This window comes from Eucalyptus grandis, chromosome 8, assembly GCF_016545825.1.
Source record: "Eucalyptus grandis isolate ANBG69807.140 chromosome 8, ASM1654582v1, whole genome shotgun sequence".
NCBI classification, from domain to species: domain Eukaryota; kingdom Viridiplantae; phylum Streptophyta; class Magnoliopsida; order Myrtales; family Myrtaceae; genus Eucalyptus; species Eucalyptus grandis.
Window position 1 is genome coordinate 49,415,931 of NC_052619.1, and position 18,620 is coordinate 49,434,550.

The 18,620-nt window shown below is 40.2% G+C and overlaps 1 protein-coding gene and 1 pseudogene across 1 annotated transcript; both read left to right on the forward strand.

Moving 5' to 3' along the window:
- The first annotated feature begins 308 nt into the window (after window positions 1–308).
- On the forward strand, window positions 309–3,155 carry LOC120287302. Its single transcript, XM_039300062.1, has one exon. It carries the CDS (start codon window positions 309–311, stop codon window positions 3,153–3,155), a length of 2,847 nt encoding a protein of 948 aa, XP_039155996.1.
- An 879-nt stretch (window positions 3,156–4,034) lies between these two features.
- On the forward strand, window positions 4,035–7,207 carry LOC120287303 (annotated as a pseudogene).
- The last annotated feature ends 11,413 nt before the right edge of the window (window positions 7,208–18,620 follow it).

An 18,620-nucleotide genomic window follows, 5' to 3' on the forward strand; every position in this document is an offset into this window, starting at 1 on the left:
AAGATGGAAAACGAAGATACCCGAGCCCGTGTCATTAATATGGAGAATCAAATGGCACAAATGATGACGTTATTGGCCGATCTCTCTAGCCAAGTCAAAAACTTGACATCTAATTCTTCTAACATGAATATTCTTACCGCACCCCCTGAGGTACGGTAGTAGAGCCTGTGGCAAAAGGGCCTGTAGAAGAGATCCCCACTGCAATCCCGATAGTTATCGGTCTAGAGCCTCCATCTAAAGAGATTCCAATTTCGCACTTTGATGAAGAAAATGCAAGGTGCCTCGCCAAGATCGAAGAACGCCTTTGCATGCTGCAAGGCTATCAGTTGCAGGGGTTTGATAAACTGTCGCCCTTTGCCAAAATTACGGTCCCTGAATTTTATAAGGAGCCGGAGTTCACAAGGAAATATGACGGCATCGGATGTCCGAAGACTCATTTGAAGTACTATCTGGGCAAGATGGCTCGTTATTCAGATAATCCCCCACTTCTGATCAATTCTTTTCAGGACAGCCTGGTTGGTCCTGCGTTAACTTGGTTCATAGAGTTGGACATGGAGAAATTCCGTACTTGGGAAGATCTCGTTGATGAATTCCTTCAGCAATGCAAATTCAATACTGAAATCGCTTCGACTCGAGAAGAATTAGTTCGGGTCGAGAAAAGAAGAACTGAATCATTTAGGGCCTACGCTCAAAGATGGAGGGTCACTGCGTCTCAAGTAAAACCGCCATTGTCTGAGAAAGAGACCATGAAGTTGCTGCTTCAAGCTATGCCCTGTGATTTTTTCGAAAAGATGTACAACCATATTTGTATGAACTTTGCTACATTTGTAGAGTTAGGAGAACGCATCGAAGGGATCATGCGGGAAGGAAGGTTGTCTGAGAACACAAATTGTCGATATACCCCGAAGAGGGATAAGGAATTGACTGTGGAGATCGCTTATGTACAAAATTCCTCTTCTCAGAAGCCGTATAATCCTCAAGCTCATAAACGCGCCATAGAGGTAGGGGGTTCTTCCAGGAACTTTGAGCATAAAGGAAAAGCCCCTCAAAGGCAATTTACTCCATTACCTAGGCCCATGTCCCAACTACTTCCAATGTTGATCGAAAATCATCTTGTGGCGAAAGAGATCCCGAGGGATAATCCGCCAAAGTATGTTGGGTACAACCCTAATAAGGCATGTGAATATCATATGGGAGAGAAAGATCATCATGTGGATAACTGTTTCGTGCTCCGTTATAAGATCCATAATTTGCTAGATAAAAAGCTGCTCACCTTCAAGGATTCAGCACCGAATGTCCAACAAAATCCTCTTCCAAAGCATTCTGAAAATGTCAACATGATTTATGGGGATGTTGATGAAGATATACCCTTGATGGATACCCAGGAGATGAAACAGAGCATGCCATTCGATGATCACCAGTTGAAAGGTCACATCGTTCATGAAGAAGACTTTATTTCAATTTTGCCAAAGGATAAAGAGGTCTACTCATATGACACGGAAGAGGGATACAAAACTTCCCATTCAGACCGTGAATTTGTGAAGAAAGCCCGTGAGAAGGGTGGGGTAGTAGACACCTTGGGACAACCAAGTGGGAAATACGACTTTATAGTCAAGTATACTCCTCCAAGTTATTTCCAAAACTCTAAAGACATCGTCCCTAGTGGATGGGGAGAGGAATTCAAGGATGAATTCATGGCTATGATTGAATCTGTTGTAATTGATCTGACTAAAGGAAAAATCCCATGTGGGAGTGATACAACTGCTAAGAGTGTCATTGAAGTCGGCTCATTGGTTGATAATTTTGGAGCCATGAAGATCTCAAACACGGGTTTTGGTCCTGTTGTGATCGAGTTACCACCAGAATTAGGTGAATGTTCTAACACTAAAGTGATTCCTATTTTTGACACTAGGGCGGTCCCTTGGAATTATAATACAAATGAAATCGACGCCGTCACCCGATCGGGTCGAATCTACCCACCACGTGAAGGTGAGGAAAAGAAGGCTGTAACTGATGAGGAACCTGAACAACTCCTTAAAACACTCAAGACAAGTGAGGCTGAAGTGATTGATCAATTGCGCAAGATGCCTGCGCAGATTTCTCTATGGGAGCTCTTCAAGACCTCTGAAAAGCATAGAAATGCTCTCCTCAAAATTTTAAATGAAGTTCATGTACCCGAGGCTATTGGAGAAGTACAGTTGGAGGAGTTTGTGGGTGCAATACTTCTAAGAGATCAAATTACTTTCTCTGAGAGAGACCTCCCTCTTGAGGGCCAAGCACACACTAAGGCGTTATATGTGTCTGCTCAACATTTTGAGACAAAGATTTCGAAGGTCCTGATCGATAATGGCTCTGCCTTGAACATTTGCCCTTTATCCACCCTTCATAAATTAGGGATAGGAATGGAAAATGTCTCTTCTCCAACAATTCCTGTTCGAGCCTTTGATGGGATGAAGAGAGAAACAATAGGGGAAATCGATTTACCACTGACGATTGGCCCTATTACCATGACTCAAAAGTTTCAAGTACTGGATATCCCGAGCAACTTTAGCCTGCTACTGGGACGGCCTTGGATCCATGCTGCAGGAATTATTCCTTCTAGTCTTCATCAGATGATGAAACTTCCTATCAATGGAAAGATTGTGACTATTCGACGTGAAAGAGATGTGGAGACTTTCAATAACACGGCCATACCTTTCATTGAGCCTGATGTTAAGAGAGAGTCGAGCTATCACTCGTTTGAGATGGTGTCTGTCACTCATGTGCCTGTTGGGTCGATTATCAGAAAGCCTCGGTTCTCAGAGGCTTCCCTGATGGCAAGTAGAGAATTGCTCAAAAATGGTTTTGCTATGGGGAAAGGTTTGGGTAAGTCAGCCCAAGGCATGCCAGATCCTATTAAAGTGGTCAAAATCAACAAGCGTGAAGGCCTGGGTTATCAAGGCGATCGTAAGGGTCAAGGTAATCGCAAAGGCCCAAACATCAAGGGTAAAAGCTACCAACGTCTCTTGCCTCTACCTTTGAAAGATTTCTTTCCTGGTTCGCCTAAGCTCTTGCAAGAAGAAGAGGCCAATGTTTATCACTTTGCTGATTTGTTTGAAGATGGTCTAGTTGGCACTATTAGTGAAGATCAAGAGCCTACAATTCCCACTGTGTAAGGGATGTTTCTAGTTCTTGTACTTAATTTTTAGTTGTATTCAATTCATTTCTCCCCTACGAGGGAATTCTATTCATTTCTCCCCTGCGAGGGAATTTCATTCATTTCTCCCCTGCGAGGGAATTCTATTCATTTCATTCGTTTGTGTTTGTAATAATCTGGATTATAAGCTTTCTAGATCCAAGATGATATTCGTTGTAATGCAATTTTTGCATATCAATAAAATTCATGTTTTGTTAATAGACATGTGAGGCCGAAACCAGTCCTATGATGATGCTTTGAGGCCTGAGCATTCACACGATCTATAGTTTCAAAATGTTTTAGTGGAACGAAGACGTCCAATGAAATGAGGACTAGTTCTCGATAAATTTTTCAAAGAAAAAAATAAATTGAATTTGAAAACAAGTTTTTCATGACATTTACATAGATTGTATTCATTTAGGTGTACATATACTAATTTTTTTTTCAATCACATCTCAGGCATGACATTTCACATCACGATAGTCATTTATATGGCTCGGATTCACATTCAAAAGATTTTGACGAACCCGATTATTCCGACTCAGAGAATGAAGATGATCCTCGAGGTATTGAAAAAGAATGGCTCAGACATTAAAAGTCCAAACCTCCTACCACTGAACAGCCAGTCATTGTGAATGTGGGAGATTCGGACAACCCTAAAGAAACTAAGATTGGGGCAGGTCTCTCTCAAGCATATGCCAGTAGACTAATTGGGCTTTTGAAAGAATATCGAGATATTTTTGCTTGGTCATATGCCGATATGCCAGGTTTAGATCCTGAGATTATGGAGCATGTGTTACCACTTGATCCTAATATTCTACCGAAGAAGCAAAAGCTTAGAAGGACGAAACTTGAATTGTCGAAAAAGATTGAAGAGGAAGTCATGAAGCTCTTAAATGTTGGTTTCATTGAAGTCACCCAGTATGCGGATTGGATTGCTAATATAGTCCCGGTTATGAAAAAGGATGGACGAGTCCGAGTATGTGTTGATTACCGTGATCTGAATAAGGCAAGCCCTAAGGATGATTTTCCTTTGCCGCACATTGATGTTTTAGTTGACAGTATTGCCGGATTTGAATTGTTCTCCTTCATGGATGGATTTTCTGGTTATAACCAAATCCGAATGAAAGAGGATGATAAGACTAAAACTTCATTCATCACCCCGTGGGGAACATTTTGCTACAAAGTTATGCCCTTTGGCTTAAAGAATGCAGGGGCAACATATCAAAGAGCCATGGTGACACTATTCCATGACATGATGCATAAGGAGATTGAAGTTTATGTTGATGACATGATTGCAAAGTCAAGACAAGGTGAAGATCATGTTGAAATCTTAAGAAGATTATTTGATCAATTGAGGAAATTCAAGCTGAGACTTAACCCTGCAAAATGCATATTTGGGGCGACATCTGGAAAGCTTCTTGGATTTATGGTTAGTAACAAGGGTATCGAGATAGATCCCTCTAAGGTGAAGGCCATATGCGATTTGAAACCTCCTTCTACCGTTAAAGAAGTCCGAAGCTTATTGGGAAGATTGAATTATGTTGCGAGATTTATCTCTCAATTGTCAGAAACTGCTAAGCCATTCTTCAAGCTATTAAAGAAGAACGCTAAGGTCAACTGGGATGAAGAATGTCGGAAATCATTTGAAGAACTGAAGCAATATCTTTCGCAATCTCCTGTACTTATACCACCTATCCAAGGCGTGCCTCTGATCTTGTATCTCACCATTCATGAGGAGTCTTTAGGAGCCATGTTAGCACAAAAAGGACCAAGGGATGGAATAGAACGTGCCATATATTACCTCAGTAAGAAGTTTACTACTTCCGAGATTCGATATTCTAACGTGGAAAAGACCTGTGTGGCTTTGATTTGGGTTTTACACCGACTGAGACAACACACTTTGCATCACCACATCCTTTTGGTGACTGAGAATGACCCGATCAAATATCTTTTGGAAAAGCCTGCATTGGTTGGAAGGCTCGCTAAATGGCAAATATTACTCTCTGAGTTTGATATTCAAAGCATGGCACAAAAGTCCATCAAAGGGCGAGCTATAGCTGATATGTTAGCCGAAAATCCCGAGAAATCTAATGATTGGGATGAAATCGATGAACGGATTTATTTGGTCTCGCTTGATAAGTGGACCATGTACTTTGATGGTGCAGTTAACCTTTCTAGTTCTGGCATTGGGGCAGTTTTAATATCCCCGGAAGGTCAACATTATCCAGTAGCTGCAAAGCTGGTATTCCCTTGTACCAACAATATTTCTGAATATGAAGTGTGCATCATTGGCTTGCAATTAGCCATCGATATGAAAGTAAGAAAGCTTCAAGTTTATGGTGATTCTGCACTCATCATCCACCAGACGGAAGGTGAATGGCAAACACGGGATGTAAAATTAATCCCTTACCATGAATATCTCGAAGACTTGGTCAAGGAATTTGACGAGATCTCTTTTGATTATCTGCCGAGATCACAAAATTAGTTTGCCGATGCCCTGGCAACTTTATCTTCGATGTTGCAAGTAACTGACAGTTTAAGTGTTGATCCTTTGCAAATCAACGTTTTGAAAAAGCTTGCTTATTGCCTGATGATAAAAGAAGAACCTGATGGTCAACCTTGGTATTATGACATCATGAATTACCTTCGAGAAGGCAAATTCCCCCAAGGTAGTCAAACCAATGATCGAAAATACTTGATGAAGTTGGCATCCAAATTCTTCCTCAGTGGAGGAGCTCTCTAGAAAAGGTCTTTCGATTCAGTTTTATTGAAATGCATGGACGCACAAGGAGCTAAACTCCTAATGAAAGAAATACATGAAGGAGAGGGGTCCAAATATGAATGGTCATCTCTTGGCTAGAAAAATTATGAGGCTCGGTTATTATTGGTTGACCGTGGAAGCCGATTGTATTCAGCATGTGAGGTGTTGTCATTAATGCCAAGTCTATGGAGACAAAATCAATGCTCCTCCTAATGAGTTACATCAAATGTCTGAGTCCTGGCCTTTTTCAATGTGGGGCATCGACATCATCGGACCAATTAATCCTAAAGCATCGAATGGACATCGTTTTATCTTAGTAGCCATTGATTACTTCACCAAATGGATTGAAGCCAATTCTTATGCCCATGTTACTGCAAAAAGCGTAGCGAAGTTCATCCGTCGTGATATCATCGCCCGATATGGAGTTCCCTGGATCAAACTTGCGATGATTTACTTGGAGAATTCCACATTCGCCATTTGAATTCTTCTCCTTACCGCCCATAAATGAATGGAGCTGTGGAAGCAGCAAATAAGAACATCAAGAAGATTTTAGCCAAAACGGCAGAAAATTATCGTGATTGGCATGATCGGTTGCCATATGCTTTGTTTGCTTATCGAACTTCAATTCGTACTTCGACTGGGGCAACACCGTTCTCATTGGTTTATGGGATGGAAGCTGTATTACCCGTGGAAGTGGAAATTCCTTCACTGAGGGTACTTTCTCAAATCAAGCTCTCTGAAGCTGAATGTGTTCAACAAAGATTTAAACAACTTAATATGATCGATGAAAAGAGGGTAAAAGCCTTATGCCATGGACAAAGCTATCAGAAGAGAGTAGCTAGGTCATTTAATCGCAAGGTTAGACCAAGACATTTTGAGATCAACGATCTTGTCTTGAGGAAGGTTTTACCTATCATTCTAGATCCTCGTGGGAAGTTTACTCCAAACTATGAAGGTCCATATATTGTAAAGAAAGTGCTACCCGGTGGGGCACTAATCCTTGTAGAAATGGATGGTCATGAATTGCCAAGACTTGTAAATGCTGATGCTGTCAAGAAGTATTATCCATGAATAAAGTGAAAGGCCTTTGAGCCATTTTTGGATTGAATCTGAGCCATTTTAGGATGTTTGCATCATGCATTTTCATGCATACATATTGCATCTGTATGTTTGTTCATTTTGCAGGATCTCTGATGAAAGATTCTACCTATCCGCAAGAGGTTCATCTCAAGAATGCAAAACTTTCAAAAGTGTCCATTCTTCTTTAGAACTTAGAAGTGACCTTATCCTTTAGAATGCCAAAAGAGTCGGTTAGAATTCTAGAAGTACAGTTAGAGCTTTAGAAATGAACCCATGTGCTAAGCAAAGTCTGTTCTGTCTACAAATTTTGTCCAATCTTAGTCTCAAAAATCTCTCCAGTAGGGTCAAGGAAACGTGTCATTTCAAGCAAAATTTCATTATATTTTCATTTCCCCAAGGAGTTGAATTTAACTAAAATGTGCTTTGGACAACTTGAAAAGAATTGTTAAATATGCCAGGTGGTAGTGCCTAAAATGATGAGAGGCAACCCCTTTACCAAACACGTCCTCATACACTCTTTGAGAGAATTGAGTGGAAAGAACCATGTCTTAGGGCATAGGATTTGTTCACGGTGAATACATGATTTGAAATGATAAAGGCATTTCATTTCTCGATCCCCAAACACTATTGATATCCCTTGCAAGCCACTTTGAGCCAAATAGGAAGCATTTCCAAAATAACCCTGTCAAGAACAACCCCACATTGGGGCAAAATAGGAGGTCTTGGTTGGAAATTACGGAGCAAAAGATTAAGAAAGATTTTATTGCTTTCACTTGCATTAATCTTCTTGTGCTGGCTTCAGGTGATTTCTTATCGAAACTCGAAGCATCCCGAAGTGACGAAGAGCATTCCATTCACTACCACAAACACAATTATCCTTTGCTTAGCCAATTTGAGCCTTATGCAATTCTTTCATAACCCCAGGTGATGATTATCTCCCCACACTGGGGCAAGACATATGATTTACCAACAAAATTGAGAATATTGGTAATGTTTGTAAATGCCACTCGAAAGTCTAGATACTCAAAAGAGGATGAAAACTATGGGGCATGAAAAAGCAGTGTGCCTGGTAAAAGCAAGGCTAATGCCCATGAAAAAAATGCAAAGAAAAGCAAGAATGCAAAAAAGAGCGAAATCCATGATCATGCAAAAGATCATTCATTGAAAAACAAAAGAAATGCATTACAAAAGAAAACCTATATTGCAAGCAATATCATTAGAACAGAGAGCGAAGCTCTCATGTCTCAAGACAAATTACCAAAAAGACTCTCGAGATAGGTTAAATTTCAAGAGTCGAATTTTTGAGAAGTCGTGTGATGGTAGTGATGCCAAGATAATCACTCACTTTTTAACCCTTTGATATCTGAAAGTTTTTCAAGCCTTTCTAAGCCTCACCCGAACCAACACTACAACCCTTATCCGAAGTCTCTTCCGATTGGGATGGTTCGAGTTGAAATGAGAATATCACATAGGAGCTACCGCTAGAAGGAGTGGAAGCAATCCTATCTTATCTTATCTTCAAGGTTCTTGACTTGTAAACCCGATGAAGATATTGATTGAATATTCATTTATTGGCCTCAAAGTGCATACCCTTTGTGTAAGCCCATTACCAAGCCATCATTACGGTCCCTTTAAAAGACCTTTTGATCAATTGATTGTATTCGCTGTGAACGTTTCTGAAAACCTTAGATATAGGTTAAGTGAGATTTCTCCAGTGAGATTTAAACAGTTTTCCCATATCAATGGTTGGGAACAAAAGCCCTTTTTGAGAACTAGTGTGAAAGACCTATTTTGATTAGGATATTTCTACCTGGCATATTTGATTTAACCCTTAGATGGTTAATCATATCCCATTTTGTTAAAATCTTATCTGAAAGGATTTGACAATCAATATTATTTTGCAAGATTGGTTCTCCAGCAATTTTGAAACTAATAACCGGTCGAAAAGACCTTCCTTTCAGTCAAAACCCATTTGTATATGGTGAGACCTTCCTCTCAGTCGAAACCCGTTTGTATACGGTGAGACTATCATATCCGGTCGAAACCCATTTGTATATGGTGAGACCTTCCTCTCAGTCGAAACCTGTTTGTATACAGTGAGACTATCATACCCAGTCGAAACCCGTTCATATACAGTGAGACCTTCCTCTCAGTCGAAACCCGTTTGTATACGGTGAGACATTTCATCCAGTCGAAACCCATTTTTACACGGTGAGACATTTTTCCCAGTCGAAACCCGTTTTTACACGGTGAGACATTTCATCCAGTCGAAACCCGTTTTTACACGGTGAGACTTTTCTCTCGGTCGAAGCCCGTTTTTACACGGTGAGACCTTTCTCCCAATCTAAACCATACGGTTCGTACTTTATCCTTAAACCATTCCTTTTTCATTTAGTGATTTCATTGTCTTCATTCCATTCCACGAGAGAGAGAAACAAAGATAGAGTGAATAAACCCCAACAAGAGTTCAAATACCCTCATGAGCAAAGGTAAGTATCATGTATGTCCCTAACCAACTATCTTTGCTTTTATCTTTTTCTATCTTCAAAGTTGAGTCGGCTAAAGATTTCGGGTATCAATTTTATCTTTGAATGGAACCTCTTCGAACTCCCACTCAAAGAGGGGCAGCTGTTGACACCCGAAATTTTATCTTTTTTTTAATAATCCATTGTTTGCAAAAAAATAAAAAATAATAAAGAGCCAAAAAGAAAACAAAGAAAAGAAAACAAAAAGAAAAAAAAAAAAAAAAAAAAACAAAACAAAAAGAAAAAATGAAACGAAATGAAAAGCAAAAAGAAAAATTAGAAATAAAAAGAAAACAAAAAGAAAAAAGAGAGAAAACAAAAAGAAAACAAAGAAAGAAGAAAAAAAGAATATAAAAAGGGAGGATTCTCTCGCGGAGGGAGGAGGCGGGCTCGCGCACTCTCTTCATCAGGATCTCTCTCTCCCATGGAGCTGAAAAGGGGGGTTTTCTCTCTTTCAATCGGGGATTTTTCTTTGGGGGTCACGAGACAAAAAAAAAACCCCTAGATCGAGGATCCTCCATCGGGAAGCTTTCTCTCTTTCTCTGCACTCGACTTGGATCTCAAATCTTCAAGTTCTTCCCATCGCGGCGGAGATTCGATTCGTGCGCCGCCGCTACCGCAATCCGGTCACTAACCGTCGCATCCTTCGTCTCCACCATTGCTTTGGCCTGTTGCCTCCGGTACTGAGATCCAAAGTTGATCTCCACTCGCGATCGGTTTTCGTTTCTTCCATCGGGAGTTCTGCTGCTCGGAGGTTTGTGCTTCTGGATAGATAGAGTCGAAGAAGATGGAGAATGAGAAGAAATCGCCGGTGATGTTTCTGGCTTCGAAGATGAAGAGCTTGAAGCGGTCGTTGGCCTCGCTATGCTGATCATCTTCGCGCTCGGCGTATTCCCATCCCTGATCAGTGACAGCCGCAGCTAAATTTCCTATATCGGTCGGTGCAGCCGCGACTGTGACAGAACGGACGAACGCTCTCGGCTCAGATTCTCTCTCGGAGGGAAAACGGCTGAACGGTTTCTCTCTCTCGAGGACGTTCTCCAGATCTCACACACTCTCTGGGACTCAAGCTGACTCTTTCGCTCGGGAATACTCTTTCCTGCTCTAATTCTCTTTTTCTTACAAACACTCGATCGCTCTCGCCCGGATCTAGCTTCATCAGGATCGGAGATTCTCTTTGTTCCGACTGGTTGAGGATCGCTCCCGGAGATTAGTAACCCTCTCGATCGAAGGCTCGCTCTCTGGACGATTTCTCGGGTCTTATCTCCTGTCTGGTGCCGCGAGCTAGGTAAATACACAATAATCCTATGTGCTGCTTGTTTCCTCAATCCCATCATCAGTTGGACATCATTGTGGTTTGATATGGAGATAATGTTAGATACTACTCTGTTGATTCATGTGTGAGTTTCCACAATTGCAGTTGTCAATACAAATACTTCATTACGGTCGCCATTAATGGCCTCAAACCTCTAAAAGCTTAGTCAACATTAGGAACATGATGAAACAATCTAATAGTGATGCAGTGTCATGAATGCATTTTAGCAATCTGGCGAGAAAACTGAGTGCATGACAAACCGCCTGCTATGTCCATGAATTGATCCTTTGATGTACTTCATCCAGCAGTGGTCCCCCTCAAAATAGTCAAAGGAACCTAGATATTGTAAGGACTTACAATTATAAACTGTCATCAGTCATGAGCTGTCCTGAGTGAAATATTCTGGAAGAAAATGTGCATTCCTGTCATACTCAATAGGGTATGTACCATTCGGCCAAAAGATATACGCTCCAGATGCTTAAAAAAAACTGCCACAGTTATACAAGAATATCTATAAGATGAAGACACTTTTGCAGATGTTCCCTTAGATGGCAGCCATTGATAAAAATGATTTACCTGAAGATCCACACTTCCATCATCTACAGAAAAAAATGGTTGTATGTTTGCCTTGCTGCTTTGTTCTACTTTTGATGGACCTTGATCTCTTCTAGGATTTTGTAAATTCACGTGCTTTTAGTTACAATATATAATGAAATGTTGTCTTTGATTTTTGAAGTTGATTCGATTATAGAAATGCTGTCTTTTCTGTGGCTAGTTGCTATTAGTTTTAAGATGAGATAGTAGATTTGTCCAATTGCTGTCAATATGTTGTAGAATGATGGTGTGACATGCTACTATGTTCTATTCTTGATTGACTTGTTCATGTTCTTGAACTTTTAGAAACTCACGTGTTAAAAATTTTGAGAGGCTTCCTCGTGAAATTTGTTCCTATGATGCTGATTTCACATGATTTGCATATCAATTGAACTCAACTTTTCTTGCGATTCGCATGATAGAAATCTGTCATAAAAATGAAATTCATAACCCCGTTTTCCTTGTCAAAGCTGATCTCGTCATTTTTTCTATGATTTTCTTGTTAAGGAATTCTAAGATTGGATCCTTAACAAAAGTTGTTTGCCTCTCTTTTGTTCGCGCTGTGGTAAAATTTCATATTCTTCAGATTTTCTTTTTAGGTCAAATCACCATTAATGTGTCACGACATCCCGATATTTTGCTGCAATTTCGACGTAATATTGTGCATTCTTGAATTTTCTTTAACTTCTATGTAGCTCACGTTAAAAAACTTTTGCCATGAAAGTTGTTACCATGATTGGGTGTGCATTTGATTTTAACTTGCGGTTAGTTTGGTTATGAATTGATGCCATTTTGATCAAAAAGACTCATACGTGCTTGTGATAAGATATGGCTTCAATTTCATGGCGATTTGTCATCAAACAATCACAATTTATAGTCTCATGTGCTCTGTTACAATTCTGATTACATGCTGGAAGTTATGGATTAAGCATTGATTAGATGGATATACATGTAGCATGAACATGTTCAATGATGCATATTGTTTGGTGAATGATCTTTTGTCAGCTAATTCATTTGTTTGATTAACTGAGGACCAATGTTATACGGCTTGGATGCCTGCCATATTATATGCTTTGCATGTGATCATTTGACGAATGATTTTGGTGCGACACATATCAATGTTGAACTTTAGGATATCACTCGAAACTTGATTTTCGCATTGTACTTCTTTAGAAATGAAAATGGTTGCTTGATGTGTTTGATTGTTTCTTTTATTTGTACGCACCTAGTTATTAGTGTTTTAGATTAGGTTTAGATTAGGACCTTGAAAATGGAGAGGCGTGAAGATGGTGGAGGTCGATGTCCATTCCGACCATTTTCATGTAATACCCATTTTCCCGACATATGTCTCGGGCTCCATTTGTTGTATAAAACCCGACGAGTTGCGGGTTTTTTTCTCTTTTTCCCATATATTTCTCTTTTATACTTTCTTTTAGAATTGCATGATTAGGTTTACCACTTTCTCTTGATTGTTTACTTCATGTCTTGCAATTTCAATTTCATTGATTGTTTTCTTTTCATTTTTTTAGAAATAGAATAGAATGAAAGTAATCCATCACGCATGATCATTTAGTATAGAATCGACGATCCTGAAAATATAAAAAATGCATGGACATGTTAGGAAAAACACAACATACTGTTTAGGTACCGAAAGGGCGCTAATAGCAATATTAGCGTAACCCAAGTCTCCGAATCTAGATATTTGGTTGCGTAGGAATCGAGGGAATACTCCCGACCCTCGATTGGGTTTCTAGCCGACCCCCAAAAAATGAGGCTAGTGGCGACTCCTATATAATTTTAGGTTGTTAAATACCTAGATCATATAAATAAATCCGTTGTCACGCGGGGTACGAGCTTAGGAGAGCTCGCAATCTCGAGATCAAGTATCCCTAAACCCGACTTTTCCCACCTCGGATACCATTTCGAGGGGCGGCGAGATCGGGTCGCGACAGTGGATGATTGTGTTGTTGAAAGCAAACTTAGCAGGAGCAAGATATCAACACCATTGCTTTGGCATGTCACTATAAAGGCACCAAATGATATCCGCCATCGTATAGTTGACAACTTCAATTTGACCATTAGTCTGGGGATGAAAGGAGTTGCTACACTATAAATCCGTCTCGAATAAGTGCCATAAGATCCTCCAAAAATGACTAAGGAACTTAGTGTCACGGTAGGTGATAGTTTTGGGTACAACATGCAGGCGGACTACTTCTCGAAAGAATAAACTCGCAATAAGGGAAGCATCATAAGTCTTTTTGCAAGGATTGAAGTGTACCATCTTGGTGAACCTGTCCACTATCACAAAAATAGAATCCATACCTCCTTGGGTTTGGGGAGGCCCCAACACGAAATTCATTGAAATGTCTACCCAAGGTCTAGAAGGAATAGGTAGAGGGGTGTAAAAACTAGCGTTCTGAGAGTGGCCCTTAGTAGTCTAATAGATGTAACACTTTTGCACAAATCATCCAACATTTCGCTCCAGTTGAGGCCAATAATATCACTATTCAACTAAGGCAACAGTTTTGTCTCACCCAAAATGTCCACTGAGGGAGCCACCATGAAGCTCTTGAATAAGTTGTTCTTGCAAAGAACTGTGAGGAATGCACGACCTATTGCCAAATAACAAGAATTTGTCCTGAATGATCATGTCGCCATGAGAGCCTACTATAGAACACTTCTCCCAAATGTCCCAAAAGTCTTCATCATAAGCATAAAGGGCACAGAGGTGGACAAAGCCCATAACATCGATGCGCATGGTGACTAGTGTTGAGCACGAGGATTAAGTGCATCAGTGACTTTGTTCAAGTGGCTTGCCTTGTGTCGAATCATAAAGTTGAATTGCTCTAAAAAGGAGACGCAACATCCATGCATTCAATTTAGATGCCTTTGACTCTTGATATACTTGAGTGCCGGCAATAGAGTAGCCAAAGTGCCGAAACTTAGCACCGAGAGATACTTAAGTGTCAAAAGTTATTAAAGTGATACTTAAGTACCACCTTTTTTGAAAAATGAGACACCCGAATGCCAAGTCCAGCAAACCTCATCGGAAATCTTACGTGGCAATTTTTTTTTATTAATATTGCTCGCCTACGTAGCTTGTCGAAAGAGTTAACCTAGCAAAGATATGCTAAAACGACGTCGTTTTGATGCGGATTTAAAATTTAATGTAAATATTAATTAAATTAAATTTAAAACCAAATTAAAAAAAAAATCAATTACAAAACGACGAGAGCTAAGCCCTCATCGCCGCCTCCCCGGGAAGGGTTGGTGACGGTGGGGGGAGGGTCGACCTTTGTTGTCAGGCCTTGGTTGGCTAATCATCAGCGAGGACCTATGAATCCTTGCCCAAATTTGGGGTGAAAGTTGTGCCCCTTCCCCAGATCTAGTGAGAGTCATCGACCCTTGCCCGGTCGAGCTAAGGGCCGCCGCTGGCTGGGTGCAGCTCGATTGGGTGAGGGCTAGCAACCCTTGCCGGATCTCGGGGATGGCCGTAACCCTCGCCCCAAATTTGGGCGAGGCTCGGGCGAGGGCTCGCAAGCCCTCGCTATTGCTCAATTGAGGTCGACGGGCCCCGGCCAACACTTCCCTCACCGTCACCGGCCCTTTTCGGCAATGATGGGGAGGTAGCGGCGAGGGCTCAACCCATGCCTTCGCCGCCTCCTCCTCATTTAAAAAAAAAAAAAAAAAAAAGAAAATATTAATTAAACTAAATTTAAAACTAAAATTAAAAAAAAATGGAGATTGTAGGTGACAAGGGCTAAGTCCTTGCTGCTTGCAATCTTCATCTTCTTTTTCCTTTTTTTAAAAAATTTAGTTTTAAATTTAATTTAATTAATATTTATATTACTTATCTACCCACGTTAACAGCAAAACTATGTCCTTTTGCACTTGCCTCGTCGAAAAATTACCACTTCAGTATTTTGGCCAAATTTTCTTACAATTGGTATTTAACTTATTTATTTTGCTTCAATTTTAGCACTTAAATATCACTTTCCTAACTTTTGGCACTTAAGTGTCCCATCGTGCCAAGTTTTGATACTCTAGGGGTCCGAGTCTCCTTTAGTACTTGATAGTTAGTGCTAAGGACAAACTCATCTTGATAATGATAGGGCTGCTAATGCTTAATGGCTCATACTATAGCAAAGTACTCCTGCTCATAAGTAGACCATTGCTTGCGAATATTATTAAGTTCCTCACTTAAATAAGCAACAGGCTTACCTTCCTAGGAAAGAACAACGCCAATCCCTATGCCAAAAGCATCACAGTCCAATTTGAATACCTTTTCAAAATTTGGTAGCATTAGTATTGGTGCCATGGAAAGTTTTTGTTTGATGAGAGCAAAACTGGCTTCTGCTTCATCACCCTAATGGAACTTTCCTTTCTTCAATCACTTAGGCCCCGTTTGGTTGTATTCTTTTTTTTTTTTTTTCTTTTGTTCCCAGGAACAAAAAGAAACAGAAACGAGAAACACAAATTTTGTGTTTCTCGTTTCTGGAACACAAATCGAAACACTTTTTTTTTTCTTTTTCTCTTATTTTTTGTTCTTCTTTCTTTTGGCCGGTCGCCGGCCTCGGCCATGGCCGACGACCGCCGACGAGGGCCGGCGGCCTCGCCGCCCAGCCACGGCGAGGCTCGCCGGCCCCGGCGAGGCCGCGCTCGCCGCCCCCGGCGAGGCCGACGCTCGCGGCCCCGGCGAGGCCGACGCTCGCCGTCCCCGACGAGGCCGACCTCGCCCGGCGGCCGGCGAGCCTCGGCCTCGCCGAGCCACCGCCAGCGACGCCGACTGGCGGTGGCTCGGCGAGGCCGAGGCTCGCCGGCCGCCGGGCGAGGTCGGCCTCGCCGGATCCGGGCGAGCTCGAGCTCGCCCAGCCATGGTGAGGCCGACCTCGCGCCGGCCCGGGCGAGCTCGATCTCGCCCAGATCCGGCGAGCTCGGCCCTCGCCGGCCAAGGCCTTGGCCGGCGACCGGCCAAAAGAAGAAAAAAAAAAATGAAAAAGAAAAAAAGGAAAAATAAGAAAAAAATAGAAAAAAATAAAAGAAATAAAAAAATTATCCAAATTTACCAAACATGTTTCTGTTTATTTTTTACTCCCCCGGAACAAGTTTACCAAACGCGTATTTTTGTTCAAAAATTGTTCCCGGAACAGAAATACTTTTTTTCTATTTCTGTTCCCTCGGAACAATTTTTAAATTAAAACACAACCAAACGCGCCCTTAGTGATCGAGGCCATAATGGTACTGAGATTTCGGATAAAGTGTTGGTAGAATGTCGCAATCTTGTGGAAGCTACGTGCCTCCCCAATGGTCTAGGGAGTTGGCTAGTGATGAGTGGGCTAGTCGATCTTTCCCACAATGACGACACATAACTCCATAATCACACTGAAGTCGTTTACTCTTTTTAAGATGTGTGTTGTGATGGCGACGGCTAAAATTGGATCAAGTACTCGGAGAGATCTCCATTCCCCGTCTCCAAAGGAAAGTTAAGTGTAATCAACAATGTGATTCTAGCTAATTTGCCTTTATAAATCAACGCAATCTGGAATAGGGTAATGTAGACAATTATTGAAAAATGTGGAAATATACTAACTTATCCCAGATTCTCACCTAGATAAGAGTGTAATTTTATCGTTGTAGTAACTTAGAAGTTCAGCCAAATGTATTTTCAAAAAGAAATTTGACCAAACGGCTTTCAACTTGTTACAACTCTAAGCTTCGCTCAAATTAAACACGTTTTGCCATAGCCATCTAAGCATTAGTACGTTTTACATACTATACCTCGTCGAGTAGGATAATTCACGCTTGGGTTCTACCTCGCTCTTTCTTCAGCGGCTAATGCTCTCTAGGAGTCTTTAGGCTTAAGCTTCAAAGACACTAAACTATAATTTAAACAAGTGAATCATATTCGGGAATTGGTGACAAGTCTGACGTATTTCTTTATAAATTAATCTTATAAATCACATTAAGTAAGTCTAACAAGTTTTTTTTTTTATATATTAGTCGCCGGGAGCACAAGCTCTTTCTACGGGTGGTAAACAGAGAAAGGAAGTATGAGTGTTAAACAAGAGCCCCATCTTCAAGAGACCAACTTATCGAGAAGTGTGTTTCGCGTGACAATTTCCTTTTACGTTTTAGCAAATTATGAAGAATGAACATTGATGTCTTTAAAAGAATATACATTTTTTTAATTTGACCTGAACCCGTAAAGTTAGTCACAGACCCATTTATTTTTTATTAATGGATTGGGTTGTAATATACCTTAGTTATATTTAGAAAATAAATCATAAATGAATTTAAACATGATATGGAGATTAAATGGGTCTACAACTTATATAGACACTACCCACCTCTATGTCTTCTTATTCTCTCTCCTTGCTGGATCTTACGCTTACTCACTTTGCACTCTCGCCTTATTTTGGATATGACTTTTTGTAAATTGGATTGAATATAAAAGTGTTTTAATAATATATGTCAGGTTGGGTACGTGTTGAGTATGAGTCATTTGATTTGCATTGTATAAATATAGGTTTATTTAGGTTAGATCATTTTTTAGCCAATCCAAACTTGACCTGACCTTACCAGTTTGACAAATCTAATTTGTCCCTTAATGAAAGTCCGATTTCCAAGTTCTTAAATGTTGACACTTAGATTTTGATGGTCTGTTTAGTCATTTATCGCATTAAAAATTATGGTTTAATTTTATCCAAAAAATATATTAATTGCGTAGCATATAGATTTAGGTGCATTTTTATTATTTTATTTTAATTGGCATTTTATTTTTTGGACCAGTGCGGATGGGTTCAAATTAGTTGGATTAAGCCCATGAAATGAGCAAATTAGCCCAAGCCCGTTGCTTTTTAATTAATTAATTATCTTATGAGAAATTGAGATTTAATGCGATATTACGGTAGTTTTTGACATTTAAAAAAAAATATTGCAATCTTATCTTTAGTCTTTTGGTGGTAAAATTGTTGGGAATATTAAGGAGGATAAGGAATAATCTAAAATATTTTGTTGCGTATAGAGATTTCGAAAGATTTTAGAGTTGGATAATGGATTATTTTGAGTGAATTATCTGGAAAATCTTCACAAAAAAAAAATATTATCTTCAATCGCTGAGTCAGTATATGAAATCTTTGTTGTATAACATATTGATTTGTTCTTGCT

Excerpts from the sequence above, each read along its gene's own strand:
- LOC120287302 (XM_039300062.1), top strand. The coding sequence starts at position 309 with ATGCTGCAAGGCTATCAGTTGCAGGGGTTTGATAAACTGTCGCCCTTT.